At 35.1% G+C, this 19,096-nt stretch overlaps 1 protein-coding gene across 1 annotated transcript in view; it reads left to right on the top strand.

Moving 5' to 3' along the window:
• Window positions 1-8,045: 8,045 nt before the first annotated feature.
• LOC126738524 (uncharacterized) overlaps window positions 8,046-19,096 on the top strand; it is a 31,928-nt gene continuing 20,877 nt past the window's right edge. The window contains exons 1-2 of the mRNA XM_050443897.1: window positions 8,046-8,199; window positions 8,254-9,425. Coding sequence (XP_050299854.1) covers window positions 8,155-8,199; window positions 8,254-9,417 — 1,209 coding nt within the window. The 5' untranslated portion in view covers window positions 8,046-8,154 and the 3' untranslated portion in view covers window positions 9,418-9,425. The remainder of the gene's footprint in view (window positions 8,200-8,253; window positions 9,426-19,096) is intronic.

Raw genomic sequence — 19,096 nt, 5'->3', positions numbered from 1 at the left:
AAAGTACAAAGTAATGCACTGAATAATACAAAAGAGTGATGTCTTCATTGTTGAATCTCCACAATTGTTCAATTCAATCAGCAGGCAGCAGTCAGGGAATGTCTTGTGCGATGGAAAATATCGTCGCTATTTGTCCTCATCCATTCTGTGAATAATTTAGGGAATCAATTGCTGAATTATCCTTTTATTTTGTTTCCACCATCTTTAAGTAAAAACATAGTTGAAACTGACTTGTCATGTAGAGAGGAAAAATCCTCTAAAAAGAAATTAGATAATATTGAGCTTAAAAAAGTTTCTTTTTAAGATGCATACAAATCCTATAATTCAGACTTTAATAGTGACACAGAAAGTGATTTAATTAAAGAGGGAGCAAAGTCTCAAAATAAAAGAATGTCAGGTTTCAGGGTTCGAAGGGAGACCGAAAGAAGAATGAGAGATGGTAGTAGTGGAAGTAGAGAAAGTTCTAAAAGTAAGGGTGATCATAGAAGTAGAAGGGATTATGTAAATAAAGGGAGTAGAAATGTTAACAATAGAGTAAATAGTGTTGGGAGTGATCATGAGAGAAAAGACTATAGAAAAGCTTCAAGGGAAAGAGATTTTTCTAGGGATAGACGAAATATGTCAAGAGATAGGAGAGATCTATCAGGGAATAGATATAGAAATAGGGATTTTTCTAGAGATAGGATTAATAGAAAGGATTATTCACGGAATAGATTTAATCGGGATTTAAGGAGAGATAAGGATAATTACCACTATTCTAGAGATAATAATTATCCTGGAAATAGAGGATGTAAATAGAGATTATATAGACAGGGTGCATTTGATTTTTCTAGAACTAACTATAATAGGCATCAAGATATAATCTATTATAAGTGCCAAGGCTTTAATCATATTGCTCGTTATTGTGCCAAAAAGTCGGAAAAGTCAAGCAGAACCGATGTTAGACCGTAATCGTGTTTCGAATGTTGATAAGGCGATTAAATTTACTTAACAAAATGATGTTTGTTTTTCACAGAGTGAACTAGACTTTTATGATGGTCACAGCAAACCTATTTTGCCTTATCTGTTCTCTCAGTTTGAACAAAATGAATGTCCTTATATCACAGTCTCAATCTATAGAACAAAAATCAATGGATTATTGCCAATAATCAGGTGCCAATAGAGTTTTTCTAGGTTTAAAGGGTTATCATATTCTTTTAAATTTGGGAATTAAACTTCGAGAAATAAATGAAAATTGTCAAGTTGCAAATGGTGAATTAATTGAATGCATTGGTTTTATGACTGTTCCAATCCAACTGCAGGATCGAATCCATATTTTTAATTGCTATGTAATGCCACAACTGAGACACACTCTTGTTTTGGGAACCGCATTTTGGATAAAGATGGGAATTGTTCCAGATCTTAGAAAAGGGCAATGGTATTTTGGTCTAATCAAAATTTTAATATTAATTCGGTTCAGTCTGTTGATGATTTAGCTTTAGAGCAAAGGGAAACCTTAAATTGACTAGTTAATAACTACTTTGAATCTGTTAAAAATGTTGAATTAGGATGAACTGATCTAAAAGAGCATGAAATTATTACTAGTAGCACACCAATAAGATCACATTCTTTTCCTGTAAGCCCACAAATGCAACAGAAAATCGATGAGGTGACTAAGCTTTTAAAAATTGGCATAATAGAAAAAAGTGATAGTCCATCGTCATGTATCGTCCTGTACTTATGGGACCTAAAAACGATGGTTCTTATAGATTTTGTATTGATTTTCATCGTCTAAATGCTGTTACTAAGAAAAATGCTTATCCATTACCTATTATAAATTCAATCTTACATAGATTAGGTAATGCTAGGTACTTGACAACTTTAGATATTAAAACAGCTTATTACCAAGTTAAAATGGCAGATAATTCAAAAAAATATACAGCCTTTAAAATATCTGGTAGTGGTCATTTCACGTTTAAAAGATTACCATTTGGTCTCACGCACCTGCTACTTTTCAATCACTAATTGATAAGGTCTTTGGACCTGAACTGAATGATTTGGCAATAGTGCCACTAGATTTTGATAATCATATTCGCATTTCAAGGGAAGTTTTCAAACGTTTAAAAGTAGCCAATTTAACACTTAATAAAGATAAATGTAAATTTTGTAGAAGTGAGTTAAAGTATGTAGGTTATATTGTTAATAGGTCAGGTTTATCTGTAGATCCTGAAAGGGTGAGTGCTATTGTTGATATGGTAGCACCACGCACACCTAAAGTAGGCATGGTTTCATATTATAGAAGATTTGTGCCTTGTTTATCTGAAATGGTCGTTCTACTAACTGATCTAACCAAAAAGAATACATAATTTAACTGGACACTTCAATGCCAGCATGCATTTTAAAGGGTTAAAAATGCACTTGTTTCTACACCAATTTTAACGTGTCCAGATTTTGATAAGCCTTATGTACTCCATTGTGATTCAAGTTCTTATGGACTTGGAGCTGTTCTCACTCAGGAATATAATGGCAAATGTAATGTAATATGTCATCTCTCTAGAACTTTAAATAAGCATAAAAACAAAAGGATAATTCAGCAATTGATTCCCTAAATTATTCACAGAATGGATGAAGACAAATAGCGATGATATTTTCCATCGCACAAGACAATCCCTGACTGCTGCCTGTTAGACAATAGTGATTGAATTGAACAATTGTGGAGATTTAACAACGAAGACATACAAAATCAACAATAAAGACATGAAATGGTAATAGTGCGACAAGTTACCTGTGTACCAAATTAAGAATTAATTCAATATTCATAGAAGGCATTTATTCTGCATAAATAAAGTATTATTTATGCAAAATAAATGGTTAGAGAAAAAAATGAAAACTCCAAGTCTCAGTCTCAAAATGTCTATTTAATTATTCAGGTGACATGTTTCGCTAATGAAGCATCATCAGACCTTATAGCTAGGTGACCTGCTAAGTACTGTCTTAGCAGGCAGCTTCATTAGCGAAACATGTCACCTGAATAATTAAATAGACATTTTGAGACTGAGACTTGGAGTTTTCATTTTTTTCTCTAGTTACGTAAGTCTCTTCGAGATAATGGACGAGTTCTTTCAATAAATGGTTAGGTTAAGGTAGCCTTTTGATCGTCGCGGCCAGTGCGACCGATGCGATTGGCACCCGTTTAATCTATTTATATAGATCTCTTTTCAAAGCATCCGACCGCGACAAATGCGATAGAAAACAACGCGGCAGTACGACCCGACTGCTCTAGGACTAGGAGCAGTCCGGTCGCATTGTTCGTAGAGGACGCACGCATTTTGAAAGAACAAAACTATTTTGTCATAACGACGATGATGAAAAATTAATTGAATATGTCGCTAAGAATCCACCAATTTATGATTGCAGTCTCTCTGCATATCGAGATAATATTATAAGAGATAATATTTGGAAAGGAATTGCAGCAGAAATAAACAAAACAGGTAGATGTCATTTATATTTATTATTAATCAAGTATACGAGTATAATACAGGTCACTTTACTCTTTTAGATTTATTCTTTCGTCCTGCTATGATACTTGTCCTTAAGTCATGAAATATTCGCTTAACTTCTCACAAGAAAACCAGCTGCATTCGCAAATCCGCCCGCACGTGCTAATGGAATTAAATTTTCAGTCGGTAAATCTGCTTCGACAGTTTTAGTGTAGTAAGGTTGATTATTCTTTTCTAGATAAGCATCTCGTAAAATGTTGTGGAGGCAACAAGCAACCATGACAATATTGTCACATCTTTCAGGAGCAACAGCTATTGGCGTATAAAATATTCTGAAGATCTGGCTTAGTAACGCGAATGAATTTTCTGTAACTCTTCTAGCGCGGCATAATCTGTAGTTAAATATGACTTTAGGTCTCCTTTGTTTAGCATCATTCTTGCAAAATGGTTTCATAAGATACGTATCCAGCCCAAATGCCTCATCCGCGACTAAAACATTTGGAAGTACAAAGCGTCCGGTACATTAAAGTTGCCAGAAGCGATTTTTTTTCCTATCGCACTGTTGTTAAATATTCCACTATCTCCTTCCTTTCCATAGGAACCCACGTCTACAGCAATAAATTTGTAGTTTGCATTCACGATTGCTAATAGAACCAAAGAGAAATATTCTTTATAATTATGATACAAAGATCCGGTGTTTGTTGGGCATCTCACACGGATATGCTTCCCATCCATGGCACCAAAACAATTCGGGAAGTCCCATTTTGTAAAAAAATCCGCTATAATGCGATTAAAATATGTCACACTCGGTACAGGCATAAATAAAGGAAGTAAAACCTTTTTCAATATTTCTAATGTTATAGTTTCACAAGTTTTCCGATGTGGCATGCGGAAATGCGATAAGCAAATGCTAATGATCCGAAAGATTCTCCCGTAGCCAGAAACCTGAAAATAAAAACAAAAGCCTATTCTTATTATAGCAATTTTTTAAATGGTAAGTTTATAATTTTGATTACACTTTTGTTTCAGATGAAGAGTGCAAAAAACGATGGCGCAATATTAGAGATAGCTACTTTCGGTATAAGCGAAAAAATAAGTTTCCTACATGACAGGGTCATCAGCAGAACAAAAGGTACCTAAATAGATACTATTTAATCGTCTTTTATTTCTTGACAAAGTTTCGCGTGAGTGATTAAGTACTACTAATATAAATGAAGGCGAGACAGAAATGACAGATAACGTGGATTAGGTTGAACAAACAAGTTCTCAGTTGTCATCGCAAAATTCTGAGAATGTGGGCATTATACCTGCAACAGCAACGACTCGCACAAGTTCAGCCGATGCAGTTTCCCTCTCAACTACAGGTACGCGTCGATTCAATCGCATAAAAAGAAAGCCGGATTCAAGTAACGACGAGATTATAGAGCTACTAAAGAAAAGAGAGGAACAAAGACAAGAAACTTTTCGAGAAATATTTCAACAGTCACAAGCATCAACCGACGGTCCCCTTCATTCATTTTGTGAACACATTAAATCGTTGCTTGAATTATTGTCGCCTTCTCTACAGGTAGAAGCCAAAAGGGATATTTATAATACCGTCAGTAAGTACGAATTACTAGCAGTCCAAAGTAAGGTACAGCATAACAATCATTAGGATTATCTTGGATCAAGTAGCACGCATTCATCTACTAGCACTGCGTTTCCACGGGAGAGTCCTCTATTAGTACATATAGATATGTCAAATTCTAATCCTTTTAACTCTCCACCGATGCAGTCCCCAGAAAGTTTTTTACCGCCCCAAACTAGCACCGATTGTCCGCAAGGAGCTGAAGATAAAGCTGATGATGAAATAGACTTTGAATCAGTACTTTTAAAGTTGTAAATTACAATAGCCTTTAGATTTAAATTTTAAAAACTTACCTTAATGTGATAAAAAGTTTTTCTTCTGGAGTTATGGACTTTCTTACAGTGCGAGGTTTTAAGTCCTCACTGGCCAAACTAAGTACGATATTAAATTTGTCATAATTTAGTCTGCAGTATTTTCGAAATATCTCCTCGTCATTTTTTAAATGCCTTTCAATGAGTTACAGTTCCTTAACAGGTTTCCTTTTTTTTTCAACAACAAGTGATGTAGAATTAAATCGTCATCATCTTCTTCCTCGTCCAGTAATAACTTGCAATACTTCAATATAGAATTCATTGTAATATATATAAACACCAAAAAAGTCGCAAACAAACTGATGCTTTTAAACAACTTTATGCAGGTCGTGGCTACGCAAAGTCGCAGTCGTGAAAAAAGGTGGTACAGCTGCGACAGATCGCATTGGTCGCCAGTCGCAGCAGCGCCCTGTCGCTGCCGCAATCATTGAAAGGCCACCTTTAGAGAGAAGGTTTTCTATTTGTACTTTTATTGGGTATTATAATATTATAAATTTTGACTAATTAAATGCATTCTAATATTGACCAGTAAATAAATGATGATCCATGTGTAGTAAAAGTAACCGTAACAACTTACCAATAGAAGATTGGTGGTAAATTCGGGTCCACCAAGAGCATTTTGGACAATAATGTCATGTGGACTATCTTCAACAACTGTTGTCAGATTGACATCACCCTTGGAAAGTACTGGAACTTCAGTATTGTTGGCTACTATTACATTTCAGTTTGGACAAACACTGATTCTCTTTAATAACTTATCATCAGCCACCATGTGTACACTAGCTCCACTGTCAACATATACAGGGTGCGGCATAACTGTCCCCCTATTTTTAACCTTCCCTCGTAATGCCGTGCGGCGTCGCAGAGTAGTGCGGGGTACCGCCACTAAGAGTCGTATGGGAAACAGTTTTGTTTAAACATGTTTTAGTCTGAAGCATTATGTGGACCAACGCACAGCGCGCATTCGCCGTGGAAATGTACCTCCGCGAAAACCGGTCAGTTATTGCTGCGCAACGAGTGTTCCGGATAAGGTTCCAATTTCCGCGAAATAAAGGAGTCCCGGACCGAAAATCAATTGTTTTGTGGGTCAAGAACTTCAGAGAAACTGGATCTGTTCTCAAAAAAGGAGATGGACGGCCACAGACAGTTCGGACACCCGAAAACATCGAGACTGTAAGACGCTCATTTTTACGGTCACCTAGACGTTCTGCACGGAGACACGCAGGTGCCCTTCGTTTATTTGACTGCACTGTTTATTTGACCAAAGAATTCTGCACAAGGATCTTCGTTTTCATCAATACAAGATGGTTCTGGCACAGGAATGATCAGAACGTGATTGGAATAATTGACGTGCTGCATGTGAAATTATGCTTCAAAATTTACCTCAGGGCGCAGTTTTTTTTACGATTTTTACTTGTCTGGCTAGGTAAACAAGCAAAACTTTCGGTATTGGGCCGCTGATAATCCGAGAGAGATACACGAGAAGCCTCTACATAGTGAGAAAGTGACAGTTTGGTGCGCCGTGTCTAGAATAGGGAGAATCGGCCTTTATTTCTTTGAAGAAGAAAATCACGATGTTACTGTCAATTCGGAACGCTATATAGCGATGATTCACAATTTTTTGCCCCAGCCTTTGCAGGACTCAATGTGCAAGATGCCTGGTTTCAGCAAGATGGGGCAACAGCTCACACATCTCGAGCTTCAATGCAAGTATTGAGAGAAATGTTCCCCGTTTGCTCTCCTGAGAGGCAATATTTCTTGGCCTGCACGCTCGCCCGACCTAATGCCCTGCGATTTCTTTCTGTGGGGTTACCTAAAAGCTAAAGTCTTCAGACATCGTCCAACGACTATTAGACAACTTAAGGATGCAATCCGCCTGGAAATTCGCAGAATACCCCAAGAAATGCTTGCCAGAGTTATGCGAAACTTTAGAAGTCGCTTGCACCAGTGCTTCGATAATGGTGGACGGCACTTGCCAGATATTCTCTTCAAAACCACATAGGACAAAAATGTTTTAGTTATACTTTTAAAATAAAAAAATTAAATCTTTGTATTTCAAATAACATTTCTTTTATTAAGCCTTAAAAACAGGGAGACAATTATGCCTCAGCCTGTATAATCCCCTGACAAAAAAACAACATTAAAAGTACTGTCACCTTGTTTGCTTGTTTTTCTTGGCTGTTCAACAGGATGTTTTATAATGCCCAAACATTTTGCAATTAAAGCACTGTATGGAATATAGCACTCTTTGATCACTAGACAAATTATTGTGATGGATATACCTGAGTGCTCAATTCCATTATCATTGGTAAAAATCTTTCTGACTTCTGACAAACCTGATGCAAGGATTAATCATCATCTATATTAAAGCCTGTAAATTTGAGACGTTCACTGGTTTCTAAAATTTGGTTTATATAACTCCCCATTAAGCCATATGCATATTTCCAAAAAAAATGCTGATGTACCTTAGTCCTTAGGAATTAATTTCAAAAACGAATTAATTTTTTTTTCGGAAATTTTCAGAAACGCCAGTTTATTAAACTTTACCATAGTTTCCTATAGTTAACAAAAGTTTAGCTTTACCAACTGGTACACCCTGTACCCTATATTTTGACAAACCCATGTCAAGTCAAATTAACTAATCAAACATCAAAGAAGAAATGTGACATCCAGGCGAAAAATTCCCAATTTTTTAACTTTTGATACTGTAAATTCCAAATAGAAAACAATCTGAAGAATGTCCTTTGTTGAATCGGATAGAATCTACTATCCTGAAGAATATGTAAGTAAAGCATACATTTGCTCCTATAGAGTTATTTCATTTCATTTTTTACAGGACTATTCAGCATATTATCAAAACGAACTGCAAAAATACAAAAATCCACCGATTTATGCAGGGTCGCCGAACCTCAACGACAAACTAAAAAGAAAACTCTTTCTCCCCACCGCGGTGAACTATTTCAACGAACGTAAATGTCCGATATACGTGCATCACATTAAAAAAAACTCGAGCGTTTATAATCATTATAATCAAAACTTTATTACTTCCAAAAAACCGGTGGAACCAAAAAAGAGTCACGATGTGCAAAAGAACTCAAAGTTCGTCCTGGATAAATTGGAGGAAACTTATTGGGCAACGTGGAAACCCAAGAAAGAGCTTGACCAAAGGTCGCCTAGAAAAAATTCTAATTTTCAACAAAATAACCCTTTTTACCCTCTAAGAAAAGTCCATCCTCACGGCGACACAGGTGAAAACGTTATTTTCCAGGCAAAGAATTTCGAATCATCAAGTACAGCAAATTCAATCCATGAAACCTATTCCAGAAAACCTCCAAAGCATAATGTAGCTGAAAATAAAGAAGAGCGAAAGTTGGAGAGACCTTCAAAGTCCAGAAAACCGAAAAACCTCAAAAATGGTTTAATTACTCAAGAAATTCAAACTCTGGTTCATTGCCCTGTTATCTTAGAAGAGAGCAAAGATGAACCTGAAAAACTTCCAACTGAACCAGAACGGTTGAGCAAAGAACGATTAGCGAGCAAAGAAATGTTGATTAACGTAACAGAGTATAATACTGAAACAAATAAAAAAATAACAAAAAAGACCAAAAAGTCCAAAACAAAAACTAACAAAAAGAAAAGTAAACATACCTCAGCAAAGTCAAAAACTGCTGAACCTGAATATAATAAAATGGAAACTTTATCGGGCTCAGAGATCGACATTACAGCAGATAGTATCAACACCTTTGTAGAGCATAAGGACTCAATAGAAATAACCAAAAAGAAACAAGAAGCCGAAGGGCCTAAGGAGCATTTTCAACAGCCAAAATGCATAAGATTGTACAGGAAACCAGCTGCCGGGTACATTAAGGGCGGAAGTTATCCATTGAAGTCTTGCCTGAAAAAGGAAACTACTGCCACGGGCCACAGTTTTATGCTGGGACCTCCTGGGAGTCCGATGTTTATAACTTCGAATTCATTTGCGGTTAAAAAAAAGAAATAGAGGATGTTGTGAGTTGATTTCTTTTTCTGTTATAAGGAGGGACCTGTATATAAGTTCTTGTTGCATGTGAAAATGCTTGAAATTTTGAGTTTTCGAATATTTTTTTTTGTATTTATTAATTTTTTGATTTAATGTGTTTGCTTCCAATTTAACTGAAAGCCGATAAGCTTTTGAATCGTGAAACTTTCATCATTTGGAACTTTTGCCTATGAAGCTTGATTTTCCAAAGCGGAATTTCCAGTGGCGGTCCTCTTAAGGTGACTTGACATTAGGAGAATTTGACAGTAATGATGTTAGTGACACTCTTGACGTTGACAATTTTTAAATTTCTCCTTTATATTTTTGTTAAATGGCCCACAGTAAACGAGTTCTCACACATTTTGCGGATTCCAGTCTAGTAAGAGAGTCTGTCTCCTCATTAGCTACGTTTACAACGCGTGTACCAAATATTTAATACTTGGATCAAATGACGTCATAAGGACTATTTTTTCGGTGTAAATGGCAGCGCACTAAAATTTGATACTCGAATTTGATGCGTCCCAAACAGGGTAGATTAAATTTGGTTTTTTTTTGGTATAAACACCAAAGGGACCTATTTCGAAGTACGAAAATGACAAGTTTCACATTTTTTTGGATGTTAGGTTAGGAGGTTATTATGTTTGTACACAAAAATAAAGAAAAAGAGGAAGAGAAGGACAAGGGTAAGCCTTAAAAAAAATATTAGTTTAATTTTATTATTTTTAAACAACAATAACACTTTTAAAGATTTAGAGATTATGTCCTATAATTCCTCATCTAAACTGATAAACTTCCTTGTACTGACATTTTGATCCTAGAGATAATCCTGCACTAATTCAACCCTTAAAATTATTCCTTGTGCTGTACTAAATAAAAATAGTCTATCATTTGATATAGATCCGCGCGTTGTAAACGTAGCTATTATCAGTATTGCCAAGCAATGTTGCCAAGTCAAAATCACCGCAAGTGGTAGATTTATGATCAAAAAAGTGGTAGATTGGAGGGTAAAATAACATATTTTTTTTGTATTTAAAACAAGAAATAAGCTTATTAAAGCCATCGTTTTTTATTGTAAAAGCTTATAAACACAAAAATATAGTTAGATATTATCAATAAAAATCTTATTGCCAAAAATGAATAGCTAACTAAAAATCGCTAAAGTTGTCACCGTCTAACACTTTATACTAGGTATTATATAATAATATTAATAATAATATAAAATGCTATCATCATGTTTAACTAACCGCATTTACAGGACTCGAACTTAACAACGTTTTAGCCGAAGAGCAGAAGGGATCTAAGCGAGAGCATCACGGGTGTGAAGAACAACTTATTGTAGATTCTGTATTTCTCAAGCAGACTCAGAACAACCAAAGAAATATATGCACTGCCTTCGTAGATTACAAGTATTGAACAACGGACGAAATATTTATTCGTAGGGGAATCTACCACGGCGACTCTCTAAGTCCATTGTGGTTTTGCCTTGCAATGAACCCACTATCTACCATGTTAAATGACACCAAATATGGTTTTAAAATCACAGCCAACAGAAACACCAATTGTGTTGTCTCGCATCTCTTATACATGGATGATATAAAGCTTTACGCAGCAAGGCAACAACAAATGCGACAGCTGCTGGACATTACGCAAAAATTCTCCAGTGACATCCATATGGAATTTGGTCTTATAAGTGCAAAACATTAAACATCGAGAAGGGTGTCATTATGGATGGAGACGTTAAGCTCACAAACGGTGACATAATTCAGGCTATGGATAATGGCGAGACTTACATATTTGGGATTCCAACAACCTAGACTGCTCGAAGATATACAAGCTAAAACCAGGATTAAGGACCAGTATACACAACGGGTAAGGTTCTTACTTAAATCCGAATTAAATGCAGGTAATCTGATCCAGGCAATGAACACCTATGCAATGCCTATATTGACTTATTCATTTGGTATTCTCAAATGGACTAAAACGAATTTGGAAGAAACTCAAAGGCTCACACGCACCCTTATGACCAATAATAGTTGTCACCACCCAAAATTATCAATCCTCCGAATGACGTTGGCGAGAAGAGAGGGAGGACGAGGTCAAGTCGATGTGCAATCTACATTCCCGACAAGTAAGTAATTTACGCGAGTTTTTCTACACCAAAGCTCGAACCTCAAGCCTCCATAATACCGTTTCGAAAGCAGACAAGAACTATACGATGGGCGCAAAAAGAGTTACATGGTTGACATTATCACGACCTTAACCAACTTCATATCGACAAAGCGGCATCCAAGAGGTGGCTCTCTCGAGGCGAACTCTTTCCTGAGACAGAAAAGTTTATGATGGCAATTCAAGATCAAGTCATCAAGACTAACAACTATAAGAAATTTATCATTAGGCATCCAAACACAGAGTCGGACAAATGCAGGAAATCACAGTCACCAAGTATCGGAAACAATCCAGCACAGAACAACTGGGTGCAGTTTGTTGGCAAATACCGATTGTCTTTATCGACATAACCAGGTCTGCAACATGATCAATCAAAAGTTGGCCAACAAGTATGGACTTATTAATACTTACACTCCATATTATAAGTATCAACCCCAGAAGGTACTTGAGAACGACAACTTTAAACTCTACTACGTTAGGCCCATTATTACCAACAGACAGGTGACGAATAACAGGTCTGATATAGTGGTGGTGGATAAAGGCAGTGGCGAAGCGTACGAGTAGATAAGGTAGACACTGTCTACCCAAAATTATCCAGTTATTTGTCATTAATTTATTACGTAATTATTTCATATAATTGTCGAATTACAATAAAAAAAAATTAACACAGAACCTAGTGGCTCCTTACTATTATTATATAGCATCTAAACGGCTATAATATCTATCTATCTATAATATCTAAGGCGCGCCCCGCCTGACGCACCAATTAAAATGAAAATGCAGGGCTGACACCCAATTATTGTATACGAGCCCCAGAAAGACACATTGATATTTGTCTTCCGAAATTTAGAGCAATTAATCGAACCATATACGCATCAAGCAGGTGGCAGAGGTCCGGCCGCATCAGCATTCAGCCTATTACGTAGCAAAATTTACTCGCGGGAAAGACATTCGAGCTTTTGTCTATCGAAGTCGACCAGCTATTTTATTATGCTGTTGAGGGTTATTGTTTATGGACACGCTTGATCTGGTCGGCCGCAATACATCTTACAGGTTTTTTTAGTGGTTATTTATGAACGACTGTTCGATATTGGCAATTATAGTTTAGTTGTGTTTTTATTTGTCTTTAATTAATTTTAAAATAATGGATATTATGGATTTATAAGTTATAGTTATACCTATGTTGCGTTTTTTTGTATATAGTATTTATTTTTATTTATCTATCTTTTTATGCTAGTAGTAATAATTTTTTTTTTATATCGCTACATAATTTTTCTCTTTGAGTTAATATTTCATGCGCTTTCATTCTCTATTTCATTAAAATGAATAATATTGAATACACATTTTTTTCTAATTAATGATTTTTATTGTTTGTCTACCCGAAAAAAAAGTTCACGCTTCGCCACTGGATAAAGGAGTCAACTCGGTCCTTCTAATCGCGATACCAAATAGCAAAATTGTATTGAGTAATTATCAGGAGAAGGTAAGTAAATATGCTTTTGAGATCCGACAAATGTAGCATGCAAACAGGGTCGAACTCGTCCAAGTAATATTATCACCTACAGGGCTTACACCGAAATCACTAGAAGCCAGCCTCTTGAAACTGGGACTGCACAGGGAACATCTACATCGACCTCCAGAAACTTGCACACTTGCCGCACCGTGAGACAATTTTTTCGGTTTAGAGTTATTGACAGAGCCCAACCCTTTTAATACTTGTATCCGGGGGTGGGTGAATTCGTTTATTTGCCTCTGTTCATATTATTGTCACTCTATTGACTCTATTCGAATCATTCTATTCTAATAAAAATTTCTTATCCGCCCAATGATAATTTTTTTAATCTTTTAGAATTTTTGTTATAAACTATATAAATATTAATTGAAAAGACCGTTCGTAAAAAGATGCTTTGTGCAGCGGCGCAGAGATTAATCCTCTATGTCTTAAATTTAAGGAATGAACATCCGTTTGGAATTTTGTTTGTCAAATACGAGAGAATATTAGAATGAATTACCGAATAAAATAAGCTTGCAGCACGTAATATCTTTCAACATTCCATACAGAGTCATTTAGTTTCACGTAGTTTGTAGCTTACCGGTTCGTATCGTACCGGTAAGCTACAAAATACAACTACGTAATCGTATGCCAGATGTTTGAACTCGTTGTAATCTGGTTTTATCTGTTTGATCCAAGAATGGCTCATACACCAATATTAAAATGACTCAGCACCAGCGCATCATTCAAGTTTATTTTTTGTGATATTGAAAGTAATTGCCTAGATAGAAACAACCTTTATAAATTTGCATAGGCTGATTGAATACATTTACTTATACAATATACATGTATGACAATATACAAATGTACAAATTACGAGAACAATCAGAATGCGGAAGTTGTTCTAAAGAGGCCATCAAAATTAGATCTTCTTTAAGCACACCCCGCTTCTACCAAAAACTAAAAAACTTGATTTTGATGCATTTATTAGTAAATTGTGTTTTTTAGAAATACTAATGAATCGTTTCAGATCCTAATTAATCTTGCTGGTAGCACTTTTGTTTTTCCTCAGGAAAAAATGAAAAATATACTTGTGTATCATCTGCATACAAATGAGCATTGCAAGGTTTTAGGCAACCAGTAAGGTTACAAGTATAAATGCAAAACAAAATTGTATACCTTCTCACACACTAGTATACCTTGTAATGATACACCTTTGCTGGTTTCAACAAACTATTTCTGGTTTGTTAAATAATTGTTAATTACAGACATGCATTTTAGTCAAACCCCATATAGCTCAAAATTGCATAAAGCAGTTTGTGACTGATTCAATCAAATGCCTTGCAGTAATCTAACAGCACTAGTGCAGTAGATTTTACATGATCCGTGGCTTTAATTATATCATCTGAAATTTTCAGAAGTGCTGTTGTACAGCCAAACCCCGACCTAAACCCTGACTGATAATCTGTTAAGATTTTATGGGAATTAAGATACCCTTATCTGAGCATTCTTCTTCATAACCTTAGATAAAACTGGCAAAATACTTGTGGGCCTAAGATCATTCTAATCATTAATGTTTTTTTTTCTAAGTGTATACATCTTTGACACCTTTCAAACATCGGGAAAACATTTATTTTAAAAGAGTTGAGAATATGAACTATGTAAAGCAAAATCGTATCTACACACAACAGCAACATATCAAGATTTATTTGATCCGCTCCAGTAGCAAGCGACTTTATTTCAAATAAATACTATCGCACAACATCGGCATCTCTCATTGTTGGCATCTCAAGTTTTTGATTAATTTTTTGTAAAAGATGTGATTTTTCTGTAAAACCCTAAAAGTTCCTTATCTAAAAGATGTAATATTTAAATGCTCAGGTATTTGGCTGGCTGTATTACTAGAATAAACATTTTGGTCCTATGGTTGGAATGTTTGATATGACACTCAAATTACGAGAGAATTTTACCACTAACCAAAACTCTTTATTTTACTCTCGACACGTGTTTCTCTAATGATGTTAGCATCTTCGGGAGAAGTTTAAAACTACGTACGTAAGTCTAAAACTACGTAATGTAAAACTACGTAAGTCGTATTATATTCTAAATATATAACTAGTAGAGCGTAAAATGCAATGAATATAGAACAATTATTTCTGGTGGTATTGACGAAAACATAGATCTAGATGAAGTCCATGGTTACATTTTAGACATGAAAATTTTGTACACTTACCACATTTTCCGCAACGCCGTTGTGTTTCTTGTTTATCTGTCCAGTGTTCTTTTCCATTGAAACGAATCTCTGCTAATATGTTTATTACGTATTTTGGTTTAGGGACATTGTTTGAATTGGAAGGAGGTAAAGATAGAATTGCCAAAATGATTCTTCTTCGAAATTCCAACAGAGAAACGTATTCATTTTTTTTTTGCTTAAAGGGCTCGGCGGTATAAATACCACATATTGACAGCTCTATCCAAACAAAAACGAAACAGGGGCCAGTACCATTTCTTTGATCTTATCCCGCTTCTATATAAGCCTCTCTTCTGATCAAATCGATCTATTCTACCCATTCCTTTATTGTACATATTTGTTATTGATAGTTGATCGACCTGGACAGAACTTTTTTGTTTTTTCGACCACCGTTTACCAGTTGAGAGTAGGGTAGGCGCTAGGCAATAAGGTAGCATAATTTTTAAATGTACTTACCATTAGAAAATCGTCGAGAAGAATCGTTTTCTTGATGAAGTGGAACATTGTCTTTATTTACACAAATTTATTTAAAAATGTTCTGTTTTTCACCAAAAATGCATTGATAACATCATCATAAAAAGTCGACTTACGTTTTAAATCTAGCAAGAGTTCTTTCATCAAGGAAATTATTGATAAACTGCTAAGCCGTTCTTGTTCTTGAGTATTACGTAAATACGTGTGGATGCGTTTTAATTCAGAGAATGAACGTTCTGCAGATGTCGAGCTAGCGGGTATTGTTACGATTAATTTTGCTAATTTAATTAATATAGGGAACACTTCGCATATTTTTTTTCCTGGCAAAAACGTATGACTTCATAAGCATTCATGCCTTTGAATTCTGATAATGAATACAAACAACTAAGCTCATTTTTCAATTTCTTAAAATCAAACTTTTGTCCGTATTTCAATTTTAATCCATTGAATATGTCATCTGGAAATGTATTTCTAAAAGCTTCGAAACAATCAGAATCCAAAAGACGGAAAAAATCTAATAGTCTAATTTCCCTGTAGCGATCATCAATTTCGCTTTTGATGTTGTCAACTATTTCTCTGAAAATTCGCCTGTAATGCGTTTTAACATCATCCATATTTCGTTTTCTTCGAGGTTCGCCATAAGCATTCGCACATTTATTATATATTTTTTCGAATTCTATCAAGAAACTCTCCAAAAATTCTTTGAAACTCTCATTTTTTTAATACAATAGCCAATATCAGATAGTTTCGACTGTATTATATTATACAGTACATCTGTCTGAACAAATATTTGATTGAAAATTTCCAAAAAATAATTGAATTCAAAATCTTCTAGTGTAAATAAATACATTCTAGCTGCCGAAAGATTCTCCCCATCCCAGTTATGGGGAATAGCAAGTGCGCTTAAAAGCAAGATTGCACTATTTTGGAGTCCTGGAAATGTTTGCGCTTGCTTTATAATGCAGATGAAAATGATATTTGATATTTTTGATAAAAGGAACAAGTGAATATTATATTGTAATTTATTTCTGTAATTTTACAAATATTGCTAGGGTAGGCAATGCCTTTTTCCCTACATTGTTTGCACGCCACTGCCGTTTACAAGTTCCTTTATTTTTGTAAAGGGCTTCTTCAGTTACATTTGATATGACGGCAACTTGGATATTGTCATGCCAGTGACTTAAAGTTATACTAGAAGTTGAATCGTGATTAGAGTAGTAACTTCCTCGGTTTTCTTTCTTCATATCTTTGAGAGGAGCTTTTTCTGTGCGATCAGATCTAATTGTGTCAAAACAACTTATCAACAAAACAACTTATTTTCTGACAGCGTCTTTACCAGCAGAATGGAGGTAAAATTTAGACACATTTTTTCAGTCACGCGGGAACCGAAGTTTAACCCTCAATTTTATCTCCAGCACATTATATACATCAAATTTTATAAGGTAACCGTCAGAGGTACACAAACACCAGCATTTGAATCCGAAGCGTATTGGTTTCCCTCTAATAAATTGTTTCATGTTATTTATATCTTCCAAAATACAGTTCCATTGCCTCATCTATCGAAAAATATTTTCCAAGTGGACTTATGCATTCCTGCAAAATTTTATTCATGTGGTTTACTAACGGTCTGATTTTATAGATCCTGTCACTTTGCTGAATTTGGGAGTTATCGTTCAAGTAAAAAAATCTGTGGATACTCTCAAATTTAATTCTGGATAGTGCATTTGTGATTAGAGCCTTGTGAGTATCAGCCCGCGTTTCCCAATAGCATCGCCTAGAGGGGACTGAACTATATCCAGATAAAAGGACAATGGCCAAATATTTATATATCTTCAGAAGGAATTGAGAAATTATGATAGCACTTTCGTTTTGTCTACCTCTTCGTCTCAATACAAATAATATCTATGGGGTCGTCACTAAAAAACATTTTGAGTAAATCAATGGGCGTCAAGTTGCCATTTAGTATTTCGTGAATAATCGTTGGTTTCTCTTCTTCAATTAGTTCAATTTTTTCTTCTCAAATATTCAAATTTATTTCTTCCCACTTGAATGAGTTGGCTTTTTTATTTTCTTTTCCTTTTGGTCTTGAAAGTTTTAATCTTTTTTGCTTGGTTGCTAAGGTCTCGTTGTTGCTATCATCCCAACTTTCGTCGTTTATGATGTTTTCATCGAGAGAAAAAGACTGGCAAATCAATGGAAGTTTTTCTTTTTATTTATTAATCGTAAAAAGTTCAACTGTTATTAATTTTTAATAACAAACTGATCACCTCCAAAGTCAAATTGTCCTAGGATCTAGTAAATAACACATATACTTAGTTTGAGTAATTTAGACACTTTTTATGTACTACATACTTTAGTTCATATGTGAACAGGACGTAACTGCACGTGCCGTTGCGTGGATTTAATCTAACCTCAATGTTACTCTTGTTTTACGTGTGATAAATCATACGGTGGGCATTAATGGGTTAAGAATGTTTTTTTGATTTTTGAATATTGCTAAACTTTCGTATGCATCTAATTTTTTATTGTTATTAACTGGTATTTTAAGTTGTATATCCCTACAAAATGACCAGTATTTAAAACATAAACATTTTCAGCCAAACTTGACTTAAAAGGCCGTAATGCTATGGGTCTAAAATTAGCACGATAAATTTGTTAACCCCTCTTGTAAAGAGGAATAATCATTGCAAGCCAGGAAAACGTCAGACACAAACGAAAAATTAATTGCCTCAGCCAAAACCTGCAAAGCAATTAGACGAGTAAAAGAACTCACAAAGTGCAAATTGAGACTAAACTACTGAAGGTGGAGGGTTCATTTTTTGACATGTTATAGCTTATTAAATTCTGCACAAAAAATATCCTAATCATTTCACCTCATCATCATCACTTGACTCGGTCGCATCATTCTTTTCCGTTACATTCAATTGATAATCGTTACCGGCGTAAACAGGAGGCAAGGCCAAGAATGTGTTTAATGAAGCTCATCTTCATTCCTTGGAACAAAAAAAAAAGATTCAGCTACTACCACATTATTTAGATAGCTCCTGTTAGATATTTACTGAAACCTCACTAGCAACATTATAGAAGAATGTATTGAGGACATTGCAATCTAAGGTGCTTAGAGTATATTTTTGCCCCTCACGTCATTTATTATTTATAACAAGATAACTCTTCTATTGGAGCAATTATTTATCCTGTTTCGATAGTAAGTTTACCATGTTAATCAAGTTTCTGTAGACCCTGCGGTATGCATTAAAATAATTTAAAAATGAGACATT

This window comes from Anthonomus grandis, chromosome 7 (genome assembly GCF_022605725.1).
Source record: "Anthonomus grandis grandis chromosome 7, icAntGran1.3, whole genome shotgun sequence".
Classification (NCBI taxonomy): Eukaryota; Metazoa; Arthropoda; class Insecta; order Coleoptera; family Curculionidae; genus Anthonomus; species Anthonomus grandis.
This window is presented reverse-complemented; position numbering and strand designations above follow the sequence as displayed.